At 37.3% G+C, this 22,449-nt stretch overlaps 1 protein-coding gene across 1 annotated transcript in view; it reads right to left on the reverse strand.

The window, feature by feature from the left end:
* Window positions 1-22,449, reverse strand: part of DCC (DCC netrin 1 receptor) — a gene marked incomplete at its 5' end in the record, with an annotated part of 282,466 nt that overhangs the window by 114,885 nt on the left and 145,132 nt on the right. The window contains 3 exons of the mRNA XM_019631644.1: window positions 1,236-1,374; window positions 6,394-6,626; window positions 12,114-12,209. Of these exons, the coding sequence (XP_019487189.1) occupies window positions 1,236-1,374; window positions 6,394-6,626; window positions 12,114-12,209 (468 nt within the window). The remainder of the gene's footprint in view (window positions 1-1,235; window positions 1,375-6,393; window positions 6,627-12,113; window positions 12,210-22,449) is intronic.

The following is a 22,449-nucleotide window of genomic DNA, read 5'->3' on the forward strand; positions in this document are numbered from 1 at the left end:
GATGTTGGTGTGCAATTTATGTTTAGAAAATGGAAAATGAATAAATTTGCTTGCTTTAGGAGGAAATTACTATTCCTTCTCTTTCACTCAGGGAAGGCCACATGTCTTACTGGTTTACATTGAACTCTTTTGTCTGATTTTAAATAAAAAGGAAGAGCAGCGTTTATGCTCCCCATAGTACATAACTCATTCAGCTTGTCTTATTCTTCCTAAGAAGGTGTGAACATTGGCCTGCAGGGCAGAATTCCAAGATAAAGAGTTAATATATGTAAACACGTAAAACAGAAGAAGAGGGTGTTGAAATTAAATGAGACACTCTAGAAAGCTACTTATAGAAAGAAGTGTCCACAAAAATGTAAAAATACAGTGAACTCACTGAGTTAACATAATAGCCCAAAATAAAAATCTGATCTACGATGCCATGGGACAAAATCTAATAGAAAGAGAAATTCAGCTTAACCAGAGAAGAGTTTTATTGTCACGATTTTTTTAAAATTTGGAAATGTGTGGTGCAGTTTATCCCCAAATATGATATAATACATGAAACCAATTAAAAAGCATGTTAAACCCTGTATTCTTCAGATGTTGAACCTCTGTGAAATATAAATGCCAAGCAAACTGCATGTCTGTTCAGGTTACACACGCAAAATTTATGACCCATAAATGTGACTGGTAAAATTTACAGTGAATTGCATTTATCCTAGATGTGAGCTATTTCAGACTGCATGAAGGTTTTCCATTGTGTTTCCTTATTTCCAAATAGTGAACACGACCCCCTGGAAACTTCTTCCCATACCCAGCTGAGGTTATTTAGGGTAAGAATCCATGAGGCCATCGTTATAATGTAATGCTTTATTTTGTATATATCGTTACAAAAAAGTACATACCTACCATGATTGTTGATGAGGGAGACACAAATGCTTTGAACAGGGTTCAATGAATAGATTTCTACCCTTATGTAAATGTATCAAAAATATTTCTATTCAGATCCCGAGTTAATGCCCTGATTGAAACCAGATTACTTAATCCACTGAGGATTCATTTTCTTCTTTTCTAGAGAGTGGGGAGGATAATATTAGATATCAGAGTGCTATGAACTATAAACTATAAAATATTTTATATAAAAAAGGTGTAACTTAGACACCGAAATGCATTGTGTTCCAACTTCCACAGACCCTGGGATACACCATTACCAAATATCAAAAGAAGAAATTTTGAAGCCTTTCTTCACATACCTGCTTCATACGTGGTGGCATGTGCAGTCATGCTCCATGTGCTTGACCTTCTATTTTTTGTTACCATGACTGAGAACTCATACATTGTGTTTGGTTTGAGTCCTGTTGCAGTGTAACTCAGAGATGTTGTGTCTTCTGACTATACAAGTGGGAAATAAGGAGAGAAAAAAACAATGAACTCTAGCAACTTGGTAAATCAAGACATGTAAAAAGACCATCAAATAAGCCAACAAAAATGGAGTCTAGAGAGTTAGGACATAGCACTTCCTTTCTGTCACTTAGTTTACACTGTCTGATTGCACATGATCGACAAAATCAAGTGTTACATTGTTCAAAGGGGCAGCTAGCTGATAAATTTTCCCAAGAGAGGCAATAACCACAGTGAGAAGACCAATTCCATTTCCTGCCGCCACTTCCATCTTTAAGATTGTTGGCTCTGACTTTAATTTCAATTTATTTATACTAATCCAAGTTTTTTGATGTTATGTATTTTACATAGATTATCATGATTACTTTCCACTGAAGTTAATTTTTAGAGTTCTGCTTATGATTTCTGCAAAAAGCCTTTATGGTACAAACTTGTAGTGATTCAAGAATCTATTCGGCTACTATAAAGACAGTGGACAAAAGCAATGTTGTGTCACATGGTTTTCTTCCTCTGTGCATAATTCTCATTAAACAGATATGTAAGTATGGTCACTGGAACAATTGGTCAGGAAGAGAACAACAAACTAGACAAATAGTAAAGGGTCATATTAGTGTTAATATTGTCTGTCTTTTGAATCCATTTTTTGTCTTTTAAATAACATTTTGAAGATATTTTAGTAGAAAGTAAATAGTCTTGTCTTTCTTGCTTACTCAAAATATCAAAATGGCATTTAAGAAAAAACAGGTTACTCTCTCAGGTTAATCTCTATTTTTTATATGATCAGGCAAATTTAAGACTATTTGTGCCTCTTATGAATATCAATTTGTCCTTGGTATTTAGATCTTGTTCTTCTTCCAAAGTTAAACATTTACTTTTAAATTTATTATATATTATATATATATATATATATATATATATATATATATATATATATATATATATATACATACACACACACACACACACACACACACACACAAAGACATCTCTTTTCCCCCACCTGTGGTAAACAATGCCTATTCCCTCCTTTACTACCCTAGTGTGGTATATATTTTTTACTCTACTATGAATCCTTCTTAGGTTATAGCCATGAAAATCCTATATCTCATTACAAAACTAAATAAATATTTAACTGTACTCATAGCATTTCAATGGTGGGACCATCTATCTTATTAAAATGATGACCTTATAAATATCTATCAGAAGCTCTTCGTAAAAATAGCTGTAAAAATGTGTGACCTAAATACATGTAAATATACTTTGTAGACTCAAGATGGAATCCCATCAAATAAAACACAAAATGGGCAGCTTCTATCTGACATGCTGATATAGATAACCGCCTTATATAACTTGCCTTCCTTCACTATCATCATGAACACCTCTAAGTCTTAGAGATGGAAATAAGGGGAGAGATGGGACCATGAGAAATGTTTCAGCTAGGAGGGAAGGATAACACTTTGATAAAACTAGTGTCTTTGAGCATAGACAGCACTGGCATTTGTGAAGCCACTAAGCAATATTGTCTCTGTTTGTGTTCTAAAATGACACACTTGCCTTATATAAATACCTTCAATGAATTCATTGAGTATCCTCAGGAACCCCATGGAAAGTTACTGCTCATCACAAATCATTAGCCTAGAAGTACTTTGGAAAATCATGGCCAGTTATATTTGTGAGCATAGAACTCCCAGGGCACTACCTCTCTGAGCCTCAGTTTCCTCATCTATAAAATAGAGATAACCACAGCATTATTTAAAAGGTGAAATAAGTAAAACATAGTATCTGGCCCAGAGTATGTATTAAATAAATGTTAGTTACAACATTTCATGCTTGTTTAATGTGATATACAATTTCCAGCAAGTGTTATATTCTGTATTGAGTTGTCAGCATCTTGAGGGCAGAGACTGAGTCTTGCACACTTTTTTGTGTTCTGTTAGGCCCATGCTGCACCTGGTAAGCACTAGTCAATAATCAATGAATGGAGTGTGTTGAATGGAAAGTCATATAAAACAACACGTGATTCATCATTTTTAGTAGAAAATAAATTATAGAATATTTTTCCATTTGATAAGGAAAATCAATACAGGGTTTTAGACAATGGAAATATGAATGTCTGGATTATGGCTTGATTTGAGAATAAATGAAGTAGAAAAGTACTTCTGTGAGTAGAACCCTGGATAATGCCATCAGGTCATCTGAGTCCCAGCTCTAGTTTAATGGGGGAATTTTTGTCAAGCTATACAACCTACCTATGTCTTCAAAAACATATCTAAACATACTTATCTATTAAGAATGTTCCTTATTTTTTTATAGCAGGTATGAATAGTCCAATCAGATAGACAAGAAAACTGAGATTGAGCAAGTTAAGTGACATGACAGGACCCTGTGAAGTCAACTCTTGAGCCCACGTCATTTGAGCACATGTTTGTGTTTTTCCCCCTCTATCGTGTGTATGCCTTGTCTACGTCATAAAGCTATAGCGGGGAATGAGGTGAAATAACAGATATGACAGTCGTTTGAAAAGTTCAAAATGCAAAGCCAAAGCATTCTATTACCATTATCTGTAAAATTCACATTTGTTGTATGTCTTTCTAGTGGATTGGATATGTTCTGCATTTATCCTTGCTATCCAATTTACTCACCTCTTTCCTCTAAACGGTGTCTTTCTCAGGGTGTAAATGTCAAACGTGCAAGTGTGAGAAGTGTTAGTAATTGAAAGCATTAGGTCCAGGAAGATGATGGGGAGAGAAACGGTTAAAATATATTGTTTTCTATTCCCAAACTCCAATCCACGAAAGAAGTCAGCCTGCCTTTACAGAGGATAGTTTTGGGGTTGGGTATCACTTTACTGGCATTCTTTGTCAGGCTCAGTAATTCCGTGTCTGCTGAATTAAACATTCAACGGAAATAGTGTGCCTCAAGACATTTTGGAACTCAAACTATTCTGCAGAGAACTACCATTGTCCTTCAGAACATTTCACATCTTGGCAAAGTACCCAAGGCCTTTCTGTGAAATGAATGTATCTACAAAGCACAGCAATTATGAGCATAAAAATTTTTAAAGTAGTCTTTTTAAAGTAAATTTAGAATTGGGCAATCTATATATAAAGAGAGGTATTTTTTAGTGCTCTCATATGTTTCATTGGTTGTCTTATCTGATAATGTTATCTTTATTTATAGCTCTGCTGAGCCTTAAATCTAATACTATAAGGAGATGGATAGGGTACTTATAACAGTATCTTATATCAATGATACTATTTGGACTTGCCTGGAGAGCTTTCCCAAATATCTGACCGAGCAGGGCGGCAGTACCAAAGAAAACTGTTTTTTAAATGATTTTAACTAAAAACGGATTTATGATGGAATGTGAATGTTATGCCACTTAAAAGTGAAAAGAGGCTAGAAGATCCAGAGCATGGCTACACGAAGAAAGACGCTGACTTAAAATACTATTGGTGGGACTTTGCTTTATCTCCAGGGTCCTTATAGTCAGAAATTCCCAACGGCTATTTTCCTTCCCCTAATCACCACTGACTTGACGCCAGATGAAGCAACAGGATGGTTTAATAGGAAGACCACTGGACAAAGTTTGAGATGATCCAAATTCCCCCTGAGAGCTGCCTTAGTCAAATGGTGAAGAGAAGGGCGGTAAGGGGAGTCCGAAGAGGCTGACGTGCCGGAGTTCAACTACTGTTGACATGGGTGTTGGGTGACACTTATTCTCTTGTTTGCCAAGCTCTCTTCCCATATCATCATCTTGTGAGCTTTATATTTTCAATGTGTTCCCCTACTAAGTTTCCCTGAAAACAAGACCTAACTGGAAAATAAACCCTAGCATGATTTTTCAGGGTGCTTGTAATAGAAACCCTACCCCAAACATAAGCCCCAGTTAAGAGCGTCAGCCAGACATGACTGTTGAAATAAGTGCAGATTTTTGTACATGAATAAATGAATAAATGTAGATAGTTGGAGCAAAATTTAATATAAGACCCGGTCTGATTTTTGGGGAAACATGGTATATTATTGTACTTGAATAACTTAGGAATTTGTTGAGCTAGATCTATGGAGTTCAGTGTATTATTCATTTCAAAATGATAAGCAACATGTTAAGTAACAACTAAACCATGTTTACCTGCCTCTATGATCTAGCGTAGTTCTGGGTACACAGTAGGTGCTTGATAATCACTTGTTGATCTTCTAATTTTTGCCTACATTTGTGTATTGTTTATATATACTAACACTGTGGCAGACTTAGGGAGTAACAAAATCATCCCAGTGTATCACTATTTGTTGCAGTTGCTGTGGCGAGCTGAGATAGAGATTTGAAAGTAGTAAGGACAATGCCTCAAATATGTGTCTCTAAGGAGCTCTCAGGGGGTTGTGAGATGACTGAGTGATAGGACAAGAATAAGTGGGCTTGTCTAATTCATGTTAGTTAAAAGAGTGTGTTTGTGAGTTTTCTGTATCGCATGAGGGTTTTCGAAGGCAAAAGGAAGGAAATAGGTATTGGTGGTTTAGAGTGCTTTTTAGGGATGCTATAAAAGTCTTCAAGATGTGTATTCCCAGTTATAGTCACTCTAAGATGGGACCTCTGTAACATTAATAGGGCTGTCTTTGGTGTCAATCTGGATTCCAAATGAAAAGAAAGACACCAAAATCTAGCCAGAAAATTAGCACGGACCCCTGCTGTTTTCAAAGGAAAATGGCCTTCTTTTGTATAGAATTACTTATTTATCAATTAATTTCTACAAATCCAGCATCTGGTGGAATTCAAATATTATTTTGCAGCTCTTGACAGCTCTTGATGTTTTTCTCCCCTGCCTTAGAATTGTTTCCTAAGACACAATTATTCCTGTGCTAATTTTACATCCTGAGTTCTTAAAATGCTTTGTTTTTCCATTTAGTGTCACTGCAGCAAAATGACTCATGACAGTCCAGGAACCATTTAATACAAAGTATTAAACAAATGATCATTCATTTAAAATTTCATACTATCCATGAGAACTTCACCTTGTATTTTGCATTCGCGGAAAAGCTGGTCCTCCACCGGACAGTGTAAAGTCGCACTTCAGCCGTTTTTTGGTTCTTGGGGACAGAGTTGTCTGCCCAGCTGACCCTCACGGCATCGTGGGTAAGAGCCACAGCCTGTACACCTACTGGTGGGAGCATGGGGGTGGAGACATCTGGGACCGAGGTGGGGAAATCATCAAGCAAAGGATAATAATCAACTGGGTCAGTGGGATCTGGGTTGAAAAACCCACCAAATGAAACAAACAAATAAATACATAAATAAAAGAGTTAAAAAATAAATATCAGTGGTAACACATCACAATGAGTTAAATGCATGGCAATAATGATGAAAGGGAACATGAGAAGAACAGAAAAAAATACAATTAATTCAATCGGAAAACTCATTAGAAACCGTATTGCTATATTACAAAACATAACTGGCTATTTTCTGTAATTTCCTCATTTCCTGGGAGTGTTTTTATCAATTTGGTTGTCGCTTTGGTTTATATTTCAAAAAAGTCCATTTCTTCTAAGGATGTTGCACATTGCTTCTTAAAAGCTCTAGTAGAGACAGTATCGAATTTGTGACTATACAGATAACTTGAAATAACAAGATAAAAAGGAGTGTCTGGTTTATTTCCTCCTGCAGTAGAAATAAATGCCTATCTAATACCTGTTTTGGGTTTGTTTGTTTTTCTCCTCTAATGCTTTCATTATTGCTTAGCTCCTATCTGCATAAATACTGGTGAAGTAAGAAGCAAATAAAAAATAAGACAAAAGGACCCTGAGGTTTGCAATAATGTGTCTATTGCTGTGATTGTACAAAGCCAGATTGACCACGTCCAGGGTCCTCATGGTTGACTGATACATCTGATAACTAGGTTTTAGGTAGCACTTGGTGTAGCAAGTTTCCTTGGATTGAAACCCTTAGAGAAAATCTAGATGTGTCCATTTTACCCACATTCTCACGGAGTCAACACAGTTTTTAGTCTTTTCAGGCATTTTTGTGTGCTACATTCCTTGTTCTCAAACTCCAATTTCCATGGAAAAACTTTATCTTACTGGGTGGGGAGACAGAATGAACTACCCACAAGACTGATGAGCTCTGCGCTGAGGTACATGGGTGCTTTGGTCCATAACGTAATAAGAATCTGCATAATGATGTTTGTGGTTTTATAAAAATTCTCTAGAAAAATCCTGTACTTGTTTTTATGCTGGGGACATCGGAATCAGAGGAGGTTATATTGTGGTCACAGAGTCCAATTTTGAGGCTTTTATTTTATACCTAAGACATTTAAATTTTTAATATTTGATCTTGAAATCATGTAATGTGTATTTCACCAACAAGGAGCAAGATGAGCTCTCCGGCTGGACCTGTGGTGCCCCTTGGGGAGACCAGACCTACCACAATCTAGACACTCTGAAGCTGTGTACGTGCAGAATTTATATTTTTAAAGTCTAGTTTCAAGAGGATCAGCGGCTGGCTGGTTTTGATGATTACTTCGCTTTGTCCACCGCATTTCAAATGCCTATCCCCCACTCATCGCTGTTTTCCAATGAATTATTTAGTCGTTTACTAGGCTGTGGTCTTCAGAGCAAAATATAAAACCCGAAAACAAAACAACAAAAGGAAAGAAACAAAAGGGAGAGAGAGAGAAAGAGAGAAAGAAAAATGTGTTTAAAATTTAATGACAGGGCCCAGGCTTTCCATATTTCCTTTGATGTGTCTTTTTATTAAGGGCTCCTTTCAAGCCAAATGGATTTATGAAATGATGAAGGGGGCGCTGAGGACGCTGCAGCCTCTGGGAGAATCCCTGTCAGTCATCGGGTTGGTACATCCGTGGAAAGTGCTTTGGCCAAACTACAGTGGGCGCTGCCTCACTTTGCTTGTTTCTATGCTTAGCTGACTTTCCAAGAAGAATGTTATACACAGGGAGGCCTCCACTAAATTACAAACTCCGTTTTTGACCAATCTATATCAATGAGTCACCGTGTATGTTGTTTCTTTGTTTCATCTAGTTTTGTTGGTAAACCTGTATTAATTCTGTCGCCTTTCACAAGTACTATACAGAAGGTTTTGAAAAGTAGGGATTCTACTTTAAGAAATGGTAGCACTCAATCCTGCTATTTCTGGATTACAGAATAGCACAGTTTCACGATTTGTTGTTAAGTTTCTTGGAGCCCCAGTTCCAGAATGCATCCCTCAAATTTCAAGGAATGCTGTTTGTTGACACTTATCTACAGGCCTAGACTACTCAAAAATGTCTACCCTTGGTGGAATTTTTCTTGACTATCTTAGGAAATTTCTTTTTCAGGCCTGGCTTATTATTTTACTTTCCATCTCCTTTAGAGCCGAAATGTCTAATACAATAGCCACTAATTATACAAACAAACAAATTTAAATTAATTCAAATTCAATAAAATTTAAAATTCACTTCTTGTGTTGCAGTAGTCAGTTTCAAATGCTTAATAGCCATACAAGCTTAGCGCCTATCATATTGGATAGTACAGAATAGAGAATTTCCAAAAAAGTAGAATATTCTAGTGGATAGCAAGCACTATTTAAAAAATATATATATGCTACATATATTGCTAATTATCTCTCTCAGGACAAAATCTGTTTGAGTGATTTAATTAAAAACATTCTTTTGTTGTTAAACAACTTATTTTCAGTTTTATTTTTTGCATACTCCTAGGTCCCTTATATGCCATTGATTTTTAGTAGTTATATTCAAAAGAATAAAAAAATAACATGAAAGAAAAAAAGGCAAAGTATACCCTCAAGCCTTTTGCTAAAAAGCCTATTCAATTCCTAATAGATGTTTTGGTAAGAGCCCATGAATTTTCAGTCAATATATTTATGTTCAAAAAGAGCTTTTAAAAAAATAACACAATTTTACATCTCAATTGTACTTCATGTAGACATCGATAGAACAGTTGAGAATAAACAAATTCAAACAACACACCTCATTATTCCCCTGCTCTCTTCCCTTTTCCAGGCTCAAAATGTCTTGTTCTTTCAACAATAAGAAATAAAAGGCTTTACAGCTAAAATGAAACTCTACCCGCCCTTCTGACCTGGTAAAACTTTCCTCAGCTCTAATACCTGATAATATTCAGGACGAGATGGGGCTCCAAAGTGTAAGACACGCGAGCACATACGTGTGGGAAAGAGCAGAGCCCGGCACTTGCTCTAGCCTGATGCACTTATTGTCTCTGATTTTGTGTTGACTTTGTACTGGCCTCTTCCAAGACTACTCATGGGAATAGTTTGCAGAAGCACAGAGTCACAGCGTGCCTTCGGTGTGGCGCTCTGACACATGTACTGATAGAGTTTCTCCCAGAACCTTAACCTTTCACTCCATTTACTTGTCCTTTATTCTCCAGGACGTGTGGAAACACAATAAAATGTGTCTTCCACATCCAGGAAAAGTATAGTCTTTTCTTTTGGAAACGGTTGGTTTTATTCCTTCCCCTTCAAACCCTGACTGACTTTCCTTCAAGAAGAAAATTCCTCCCATCATTTCCAACTTTTGGTACCATTTCATTCCTCAGATCCATTAGGATTAGAGCCACATCAGAAAAAATAAAAATTGTCTTATGGATCACTGGTGTTTTAGAAACCACTCTGGGAATGCCATATGCTGAGAACGAAAGAATGACAACACATGCTAAGGGAAAAGGACTTAATAACGCCTCAAACGGCAACTTTTTTTCAGTTTATCAAAACTCTACTACCTCTGCCACTATTACTCACTGCTCAAAAGTCAGTTTTTTTGTTTTTGTTTTTTGTGTTTTTTGTTTTTGTTTTTGTTTTTGTTTTTAACTAATTGGCCCTTCTTTATGGGGCTTAGCTTTGGTAAGAAAATAAGAGCTTTGAAAGACTGGCCATAGTATATTTTGTGTGGCCTGATCACAAGCTCAAAGTCACTTCATGAATGAGCAGCCATCAGCATCATCTTTTCCCACAGGCAGGGAAGAAATAATGGCATGCCTGGATACAGCAAAGGGGCCCGCTATCTCTCCAAGAACCATGCTGCTGGCAGGACAAGAGAAAAGGGAGAAGTGAAAATCCCAGACACCCACCCATCAGGGCATCTTGTATTTTCTGCTCTGGGCCGCTATTTGCCTCATCTCTCCATATTTAGAGATAATACGTCTAATAGTAATGCTTTGAGAAATAGTAATTCTGGTTCAAACAATGGTAATACTCAATCCTACTATTTCTGGATTTTAGCATAGTACATTTTTCATGGCTGGTTGAGTTGTTTGGAGACTCAGTTTCAGAATGCATCCCTCAAATTTCAAGTAATGCTGTTTGTTGGCATTTATCTATGAACTTATATAATTCAAAAATACTTCTTATTTACCCTTTTGGGGGAGTCATGAGCCTCTTTGTAAACACAATGAAAGATATATACCATCTCCACAGATAAATGAATATATGTTGATATACACCCCAAATTTGCATACCACTGTAGGCAGATCATAGACTTTGAGACCAATGGCCAAAGAGTCAAGGAGATTCTGAAATAACAACTTTGTCTTACAAGAAATCTGGAATCAATAAAGTGATGTTATGCTCTCAAAACAATCGCGTAACAACTGTATGTTCTCAAAATAGTCTATGAATATAAGTTGTGGGTTTGGAAAACAAACTGCACCAAGTTCATATAACTTTAGGTGGTAGCAAAAGTCACAGGGTTCCACTATTTATTTTATGTTTATTTATTCCCACTTCCTTTTCAGGACTTCATACTTAGGCACTCTGTAAGTCTCCATGCTCTCTGCGGCTTACTATCAAAGCCTGCTCTTAGAGCCTTTATTCTCATGAAGGTAAAAATAGTTGATAAGTTATCTGAGGTCTGAGGGTTGTGGGGTTTGAAAGCTATTAGAATCAAAGGATTAGTTAAAGAGAAGGAAATCTTGGCTTTTACTTTGAGATTTCAGACATAAGAGGGTGATCACGTGACTTTCCAGGAACTCTGGACAGACAGACCCGCAGAAGTGTTATTCATTCTGTATTTGAGTGAGCCCAGCCTTGCTCACAAATAGTCTCCCTAAATGGCTTGGAACTCCCTTTCTTACCCATCCCATTCTCAGTTCCTTGAGCCTATTTGTTCTTGCAGGCTGCCTTTCCAATCCAACTCACATAAGAATTCCTAGAGGTAATAATCCCTTGAAGCAACCAATCCCTTTTATGTCCGGAGGCCTGGGCACTGTTGAGGTGACCTGTATGTAGTTCCAGGTCAGGAAGAAGTCACCTGTGTAACTTGCTTGGCCCAGGCCAAGCCGCCCCAGGAGGGCAGCTCATTCTCATCATATTACCTAGAAGGAACCTCTACAGAGAAGCAAGTGTCCCTTTGTACAGAGACTTTCCTGCCAAAATTAACTGATTTGAGACAAGCTGCTCAGGGGAATGAATCGTGGTATTAGGTCACTGAAATATGAAGTTACCTGGAGAAGAGGGAGAATGAGAGTTCTCTTTCTCTAAGTTCATGTATTAAGCTACTGTCAGAATTTCTCTCACTTCATTTGGAAACCAAAAAAATAATCTTTGTGTGTGCATACACACATAAAAGGCTCAGAACATGACTACATGCATTTTTAACTTGTATTTTTTCTTTCTTTTTTGCTTTGGCTGTTTTTTTGTTTTTCTTTTCCCCACTAAAACTCCAACACTGACTACCTGTCACACAGGCTTAACCATTTTAGCTTACCTGTTATAGATCTGGTGGTGGCACTTTCATAAAGAGGGACTCCTTCTCCCGCGTTATTGAAAGCTTTTAGGGAGATTACATAATGGGAACTTGACTCTGGAGAGAAAAAAAACAGAAGAATACAGACATGTTGATTTATTTAGTGTACTGAAATACTCAGGGTAAACATTTTCCTGAAATCATATTTAATACAATCTGTTAAGTAAACTGTGGTTTCAAAACAAGGGAGTTTGACTCTGGGAAGAAGGTGGCAGTGGTGGCGACATGCTTTTCTGAGCTTCCAGAATCTGCACGTAAAAGAGACCGAGTGACTGGACCGAAAAATGATTAGATAAAAGCCTTTGATCTTTTGGAACAAAACCGGGGACTGAGGTGTACCCTCAAACCCTGAAATGCTGTGGATGCCGAAACACCACCAACAACCTTAGGGCGTGCATGTCATCAGCATGTGTGACAAAAATCACAAGGAGGCATCAAACATGAGCATATGATCATTCTAAAGGAATGATCAAGTAATGCTACAAACGGCAGCAGACTAGTTTGAGAACTGTAAATATAATATTCAAAATTAACCTGCAAAGTCTCTTTTCCAGGCCAGGGCTCACACTGGGGACAAACTACTGGGAATAAATTTAAAATTTGAGCAGAACAAGAACAACAGAAATGAAGGAAACGAAAAGTCTAGATAAACGTAGGAGAGAGGAATAGCCACAGGAACTTAGAAAGCAAGCTGCCTTAGCTTTTAGTGGATATTGGAGTTAACCAACTTTTCTGTAAATGACCCGGACGGTAAATGCTTTGTAGACCACTTTGCCTCTATCCCATATGTGAGTTTTTGTTTGTGTTTGTTTTGTTTGTTTATAATACTTTAAAAATATATAAAAAATAACATTCTTAGTTCAATGGGGTCCAAATAAAACAAGGCCTGGGCCAGATTTGACCACAGGTTTATATAGTTTGCTAAGACATGAGCCCTGATCTAATGTAAAACACAGGAGATGGAGTTCTGTGCATTTAGAAAAGTAATTTGAGCTTCTGGGAATGCAGAAAAACAAATCACATGAAAGAGGGCAACGAAAGTCTGTTGAGGTTTAATTCCTTACAAAATAAAATGAGAAAATCACTCAGACACACACACACACACACACACACACACACACAAACACACACATGATCAAAAATACACAAGAAAAATAGATCAAACCTGCAATTTACTATTTCAAAATGAGCTAACCAACATTAAGAATATAAAATGCCAGGAATGCAAGAGTAACATAAACCAGAATTAGATACAACTCAGAAATGAAGTGGCATAACTCAAGAAAGAATTATATGTAAGTGTAAGAATAATTTTAGAAATAAAGGGTATCTAGATGAGCAAATAAGCAGAACAAAGAAAAAAAACAGAAATTAAGAAGGAATAGAAAAGAATTCGGGAGAAAGTGACAAATATTAGAGAAGATCTAACATACAAGTAATAGTTGTCTTGGAGGAAGAAAACCAAAGAAAGGGAACAAAACAAATACTAAAAAATGTAATTCAAGAAATTTTTGCTTACTTAAAAAAAGTCTTATAGGCATCAGGTCAGAAGCAATACATGACTTATAAGGGGGGACATTATATAATTATCAAACTTTTTGACAGCAACATTTTATGCCAGGAGAAATTGAAGTAACTTATTTGAGATATGCAGAGTAGAAAAATGTGATTTAAGGATTCTATAGTCAATTAAAATTAACTTTAAATATAAAGGGGAAATATAAACTGTTACCAACATACAAGTAATCAGGGTTATTGTTCCCCTGATCCTGAGAACTACTAGAAAAATTAGCTTTAGACATCCCAAATGACCAGGGGAGACACTGAACTAACTGCTATTTTGAATAAAGTAAGTTTAAGTGAGGACTGAGAGATATTTTATTCTGTAAGGCTACATATTCTGATATTGTAGGTATATTACAATCATAAGACAAAATTAAGAGAAAACAGGTATAGTATAAGCAAACATGTTTCGATAATTATTATTGATGGTGATACTACTACTAGTGTTATTCTGAGACTAATGTAATATGGGATAAAACAAGCGAGTAATCATTAGAAATTCTAATTCTATCATTCCATGTATCTTTGACAACCAGGTTCTTGGTGTGGACAAAAGAACATACAGATTTAAAAACAGATGAGGTTAATTACGTACTGTGTTCCTAAAATTTAATTAGAAAAACCAGTTTAAACTTAAAAGGTATTTTTATCTCTGTTCTAGTTTCATCCACTGGAAAAGTCTAGAAACATTGACTCAATAACAACAGCATCCCTAGCACCCAGACTGTGATTTGAAAAAGTATGTTGCAGTGCAAGAAATGAGGGCTTGTTGGAGAACAGGTTGACTCTGGTCTGAGATGATTCAAGCTCGTACCAATTAAGCCTGAAACATCTTGACATACTAGATAAAAAGGAAACAACCAAAGACCAAAAGGGTCATCTCAAACGGATTCAGGAATCAAATCAAAGAGGGCTCACAACGACCAAGGATGATGAGTACAATCTGTGCTTCAATGAAGATAAAAGTTTCAATAAGTTGAAAGCTAACAAATATATATGAATGCATGAATTCATAATAATATTTCAAAGAATAATAAGAGTTGGTCACTTCTGAGGTTGACAGAGAACCAAATTATTATCTTGAAAACTGGGTAAAGAATCCAATATTTATGTCTTTCTTAAATAAACTCTACCACTGTGTAACCAACCACATAAGAGGGGGAAGTATCTCCTTATAATATTATTCCAACTGACAAATAAAAAACAATGGTAGAATTCAAATAATTCTGTTTTACAGCCCCAATGAACAAATGGATCTAGATATTAAGCATTCATGGTTGCTAAGATAAAATAGAGACATATAGATATTAAGTACGTCCTAGTCAAAAAACACACTATCCTCTAGCAGCGGTTCTCAACCTTTCACAGGGGTCGCCTAAGACCATAGGAAAACACATATTTTCTGATGGTCTTAGGAACCGAGACACCGCTCTCCAGGCCCACATGCAGATACGCCCACATACGAGTACCCGGCGACCCCTGTGAAAGGGTCGTTCGACCCTGAAAGGGGTTGCGACCCACAGGTAGAGAACTGCTGCTCTAGAGTCTTGCCAAAAAGATCAAACCTACTAATTCTAATCAAGCCTCTCGATCCAAATACCAGTTTGCAAGAAATAGAGGAAAAAAAAGTACAACTCAAACTTATAATAATTCATTTAGCTATACATTTTGAGCATGTGGTTTTCTGTACCTGAGTTTTATTTATCTCAAAATAAAGCTTTTAAAATGAGTGAATTTATCTCTGACAGTGTTCTTTGAAAATTGATTAGATGAATTTTTCTTCGTGAAATTTTTATGTGACCTAAATATTAGGGTTAAAGATATTGATATTTCAAACCACAATGACACACAATACCACAAGAATATAGCAAGAAGAATAAAGTTGCATTAATGTAGTCAAAGATTTCTATTCAGTGAACTGCTTCCCCTGTAAGAGAAAATACTTACTTATTAATTTTTGTTGTCAACCTGATTAATTAATAACAAAGTAATCAGTCAATAACATATGGTTTTGGAGAGCCAAGAATATTTGCAAAAAGTGGGCCTCTGTTGTCAGGTTACAATCATAATTCTGGACAGAGAAAACAATCAAAGCCTATATAGAATTAAGGAGCAAAGTGTGTGATACGGCTTATAAATACTATATGAGTTGAAAGGCCTGAAAAAATTAATGTGGGATTGGGTCATCAAAAACTTCTTGGCAGATATGGACTTGGAACCAGGCCTAGAGGATTCCAAGCAGGATTTAAAGGTAGAAGAATGATAGGAGGTAGAAAACATCTCAGGAATAAAGATGGGAAATGTTGAAAATACAGTTAGGGAGGTCAGCAAAACACTTTTCTACTAGGAAAAATATCTTTTATGGGTTATTGAAGTAGATTTAAGGCATGTGCTTTATCTATGTAACTACAGTGTAAAACATTTACATTAGGTTCAAACCACATAAAATTCTCTTTTTGTGGGTCAAATACACTTGGTTTCATCTAATATACATATGCTACATCTATGCATTTATCTATAAGTTTGTTTATCAGGGGAGTGAGAGATATATCAGGATTTCCAAACTCACATCCTTAGGAGTTAGGGTTTTAAATTTTTTGTTTTGCTTTGTTTTTTTGTTTTTAAATCTAAGAGTCAGAGAGGGAGAGAGGAAGAGAGAGAGACAGATATTGATAGTTGGCCACAGTGTCTGAGACAATAGGGCAGAGAGCTTGCTAGACAGTAATTCATCTAAAGAACAGAACCATCTCAGAGTTACCTGCTGAAGGTTACAGGTGGGCAGCATGGCCCCTGAGACACTCAATTCCTGCCTTCTCCTCTGTCCGCACCACCCAGCTGCCCAGTTTATCCTTCCTGACAATAAACTGTGTACAAGCCTCCAGCATTTTTGCACTACTGGCTTTCAGTCTTTTGTAGTGCATATTATTTCTCATTTAAAAGAAAAACCAGTACCTTGACTCATTTATTCTCATTTTTGGTCTCACCTGGAATTAGAACAACACGTGCCCCTCGTCTATCTGCTATCTGGCTGCTGAGCAATACAGATCGTTTCTGAGTCTTTCCCCCACAGTGAATGTGTGGTAATCATCATTTCAACACTGACTCTTGCTAATGTTGAGACGCATCAAGTCTCTAGTTATCTGAGTAATGGCAGCTTTGTTGGTACGCTAAGCAAAGACTCTGGAGTTTTATCAATAGCTGTTGGGTAAATGATTTACAGTAATCCCTAAATTCCACAAGTCCCAACTATGCTGTGGACGCCTTAGGAAAGACCAACCTTAAATTTAAATACAAAGGGGTAATGGTGTAGCCTTAGGAAAGGTAACCAGGTTTACAACAGAGTTGTAACTGGTATAAGAATATCTCATAGAGCTAGGGGTCTTGGGGGTCTTTTAATCCAGTTTGTCAGTTAGCAATTTGAGGTTCAGGTGAGTTCCCTTTTTCTAAAGTAACAAAAAGCTACCTAGGGGGGGAAAAAAGACTGGGGACAGCTCCATAACCCCTTTTGTGTAGTTTTTCCAAAGAGCTTTTCTTTCTGCTCTTCAGACTGTACCTACTTATTAACATATTTGAGGCTCTCTCACTTCAGCAGAATGCTTTTGTCAAACTGTATCTGAGAAAGCAATAGGATCTTTTCATGACCCAATGAAGCTTGATTCAATAATGCATCAGCTTGAACAACAGCCATAAAAATATTAGTCAGTTATTGGTTAATAGTGGGCAGTGGACTATACTGCTGTGATCCCCTTTTACATCGCGAATGAGGCGTCTCTTTGGGTGTGTATTGAGGGGAAAAGATCCTGTGAGAACGAATGGGGAGCAAAGGAGAAAGAGTTTTCAACCCATACAAAAGAAGAGTGCCACTTACTAGCTCACCACTAGAGGGCAATGTGGAGCTATTTTCCCGCACATGCTCAGCGCTCTTAAACTTTAAAACCAGTAAATCACAAAAGAATTGCCTAGAATTGCTCCCTCTATGGAAGCATCAAATGAGTTAAACACATTTAATATTAGCATAATGAATTCCAAATGAATTAATCATTAATTATGGTCAGACCCCATTGTTCAGGAATACGCTTAGTGACAATTATGACAGTAAATTTACTTTTTGGATTTGCTGAAATGTTGCAGATATTTAGGCTTGAAAATACCAATTGCCTCTGAAAAATAAAGTACAGCAGTATTTTCTCATTTGAATTCACTATGGATGAATCATATTGAAATAACTTTGTTTTGGTGGATGTCCATGGGAATTGTTTTTAATTATGGATAGTCTGAGTGATTCCACAGATTTCAAATTATTGATCAGATTTTCATCATTGTTTGGTTAACCTTTCTTATATAATACATTGGATGGGGACAAAGGAGGCTAAAGAAATAATAATTCTTGGAGCATCGAAAATAGATAGTTCGTAGCCAGTATCTTCTTCGTGGTTAGGAAAAAAGGGAATGTACATTTATTGATTATATGGGCTATAAACACAAGGGATGAGTAACAGGGAGAATTTTGTGTTCTCCTTCCCCAGAGACTTGGTAGGTGAGAGACCCATTATTCTAAGAGCTTTTGTTGAGGCTGAAGGTAGTGAGATGAATGTGGCTCTCGGGGCAGACGGACTGAATCAAGAGACCTGGCAGATAGCTCTTTGGGGGATAGGCCAAGATGCTGTACTGGGTAATACAAGCCAGTGAGAAAAAAAATCATTATTTTTAATTAATATTTTGTGTGAATTAAATTCCACTGGCGTGTGTCAGATTGACAGCCCATAGTCCTTTATTCACTCAGTGGCCCCGTCTATGCCAAGTGCTTGTCAGGGCCTGGTCTCCATGTCCCTGAATCTTTGCCCTCTCTGTTAGCACTGCCAGTGAGTCAATTAGAGAAAATTAGAGCGGTGGCTGTTTCCCTAACGCAGACGCCTGCTCATTGCAGTGAACCAAGGCTACCACATGCCCAGAGTACAGGCCACTGGATCGCTGTCAGATGGCACATGTTGGATGGCACACACTGTCAGATGGCATACCTTTGACCCACTGGACCTAAACCATTTAATTAGGTGTAATGGGAAGATAGCAAACACAGTTGCTTGCATTGATCTCTAAAAAGGATGAGTAATTAATTCATAGTTGAGAAAGGTGTGATTTATGCAATATAGTCAATATTCGATTTGACCTTATTGCATGTACTCCTTTGCAAATGTAATTAATAGTTAATCTAACTAGCGCCTTTATGATTGTTCTTTTTTCTTTTTCTTTTCTAGAAACACTGTCCAAAGAATGGTCAGATTATAACGACTTGCTCATTAACCAGTCTAGAGGTATCATACTCAGCTAGTTTGTGTGAGGAGGTTTTTGAGTCCAAAAAAGGAGAACTAAGGTAAATTTTCTTTAATCTACCAAGATCTATCACCAAGAGGTAAACCAGGTAAAAATAAACTATATAAGGAATGTTTCAGATGCTTAACAAATACTGGCTTGCTTAATGAATGTATGAGACCAGAAAAGCTAAATTACTTAGTAATGGTCAAATAGCAAGCCCCTAATCAATTTGAACATAGAACTCAGATTTCTTGACCCCAAATTGCCTATAGTGATGCATATAAGTTCATGAAAAATGAATCCAAAGAGATTGTGCCACATTTCCCCCTCTCACTTGTATAGTCAGATTTAATTATTCTTCATTTGTTCATTTGTTTATTTACTCGTCAATTATCACTGAGCATCTTCTGTATATAACACATGGATATACGTTTTCTAGGGTATGTGAGGATTTTTCAAAGAAGTCTTATTTGCCTTGATGACTCTATTAATGAAGAAGCTGTGTTGGAATTAAAAAAAAAATCAGAGCAAAGTGTTCTGGAATCAGAGAGGCCTTGTGGAGAAGATGGTGGTTTTGCTGAATCTTTGGATGAAGAAAGGTTGAAGAGAAAGACTGGAATAAGCAAATGCAAATGAACAGCTCAAAATGGCGGGAGATTCATGCATGCTAGGGGTCAGAGCTCGAAGGCAATGACAACTCCCTTTTCTCCTTCTCCTCCTAGTGTTAACATTTGTTGGGTGTCTAATTAGGCCCTTGGTTAATAACCTCAGATCCCTTATTTAATCTTTACCTTAATCCAGTGTCTGGCAGACAGTAAGTACTCAAGACATATTTGTTGAAAGGATGAACAATCAATTCCCTCTTATAGGTAAGTGGAAGAACTTGAATTCCAAAGTTCAGCCTGTTACCCTCTGTACCATTTGCCTTTTATAGAATAAGAGATGGTGAGTTGAAGGACATTTTGGACAAGTTTCGAATTGTGCCTTTAGGGAAATTAATTCCTCAGAACTATGTAGTCCAGGAAAGATGGGAAAGATGTTGAACGTGGGTATACGACAGAAGCTATTGCAATTGACCAGGCACAGATCACGAGGGCCTGGCCTGAGGTGGCATAGTACAAACAAGGAGCCAAGGATGGGTGAGTAACATAATTTGTAGATCTATTTGGAGAGACAATGAGGAGAGGAAAAAAATCAAGAATGACTCCTAGATTTTGAGTGCGATCATGAGATTCTTCATCACTTCCTTCAATGGTATTACAAAGTATTGGGTTGTCGGAAAAGTCATGATGCATTTTTGCAATAAAAAACATAGAAAAAATATGTCATGACTTTTCCGACAACCCAATAAATGGGGCGGGTTTGACCATGCGCATTTTAGAAGTGGAGGCACTGAGGTCCAGGCATAATTTTCTCTGCCAGAGAAGACACAGGCAGAGCTGGGTGTCCTCTGTGAGCTCAGGTTTGCTCCTCCATGGTGCCAGGACTAGAAGATTGGGGTTTTCTCTGGAACATTCTATAGAGCGGCCTTTGGTCACCCCTTAGAGCAGAAGAAACACGCCTCACCTGCTTCAGGCGGTGAGGTGGGCTTTGGCAGAGAGCCCTCAGCATCAGAAAAATGACTGAGTAAACGCTTTGGCTATGGAGCACGGCAAGCAGCTTACAAATGCAGCACTTAAAGAAATGATTTCTCAGCAAAGCTTTACATCAGGAAATTACCAGAGACAATATAACCAAACATACAGGTTTTTCTCTTCTTGTTCACATTTCTCAAAGAAAAAAGAATTGGATTAAATAAAAAAAAAAAGGTGGAAATATTGTATGACCACCTGAGAATTCAATTAACATGAAACACAAATACCGTTCCCTTAGTTAATCCAAGCAAACAAGTTATTAATTTGGTTTAAAAAGCCAGCCAGACTGACTCCCAAGCATAGAGATAAAAAAATAAATAAATAAAAAAGAAAAAAGGAAAGAAAAAAAAACGAATATAATAAAATGCTTCGGTTACGAACTAAAAGAGGAACGGCATCTTTCCCTTTTATAAATGCCATCCCCCCTTCCCCGCATCCTTCTTCCTTTTTCCTTTTTTCTTTACTTCCTGGGCTCACCCCCTTCCTTGCTCTCTGTTCATATCTTTGGGTTTCGGGGACAGGGGAAAGGAACAAGAAAGCAGAAGAGAATGGAAAACAGAAGAAATGAAGAGAAAAAATGAGAAGCATAAGAGTACAGAGGCGCTGAGGAAAGACAGCAGACGTCAGCAGGATGACTTGGATCCTTGCTTAAGGCCACTCGCTGTACCGGATACCAACGCTGCCATCTTTATCACGCTTATCATCGCAGGAACCCTAAGAAGTGGGTACAGTGATTGTCCCCACTTCAGGGGTGAGAACATGCAGGCTTAGTGATGGCCACAGAGCTTATCAAGTGGCCGTGCACAAATTCAAAGCCAGGTCTGTCCTACTTGGGAGTCCGCCGATGGGTCAGTGAAGAGTAAAGACAGCCTGGGCAAGAGGCTCCAGATGGTTTACACTCGCTCGGAAGTGTCCAAGTAGAAACAAAGACACAAGACAGAAACAATTCTGGTTTTCCACCACGACTCACTTTAAGCAGAGCCGAAACTGAATTTTTCACTTTTTAGTAATGTATACTGAAACCATGTAAATGCCATTGCATTTTCTCCTAACATCAGGGTATATTAGTATATGTCATGGGGACTATTATTTTATACTTTGATTTTGTTTTTTTTTTTACTCAACAAGTGTCTGAGATGTGTGCGTATCAAGTAGCCGGCCCAGCCTGTGAGCTTCTATATTCACTCAGGTTCCTGCTTCATCTGTGCAATGTTTTTTATTGTCTGAGTGTTCACCTTTCATTACCCAATATGCCAAATAGATGATTCTCAAACACTCTAGTGACATGCAGCCTGCACGCACATATGTGTTTATTTACTTATAATCCTACTTATCATTTCTCTATGTACTCTTGCTTCTGTTCTTCATTATCTTCAGACTGAGTCCCATTTAATGTAACCCACTAAGTACTATAAAACAGTGTTTTCCTCTGGCACTCTGTGGGATGATATAAATGTTCTACATTTATGCTATCCAGTATTGAGCAAGGCACTGAAAATGTGAGTAGTATGACTGAAGAACTGATTTTTTCATTTTATTTAACTTTAATTAATTTCAGTTTAAACAGCCATATTTGGACAGTGACTTCCATGTAGGACAGCGTACCTATATAGAAGCTGTTTATCTTCCTCTCTCATGGTGTTGCCATAGTTACTAAAGTCTTATGGACAATGCCAAGGGCAGATTGAATGGATTCAATGTGAGGGTTCCTGCTGCTATCTTTCTCTTCAAATGTGAAATAACTCACTACGACACATACTATGATTTTATAGCCTGGGCTGAAATAT

The sequence above is a fragment of the Hipposideros armiger genome, unplaced genomic scaffold (genome assembly GCF_001890085.2).
Source record: "Hipposideros armiger isolate ML-2016 unplaced genomic scaffold, ASM189008v1 scaffold_1027, whole genome shotgun sequence".
Lineage (NCBI taxonomy): Eukaryota > Metazoa > Chordata > Mammalia > Chiroptera > Hipposideridae > Hipposideros > Hipposideros armiger.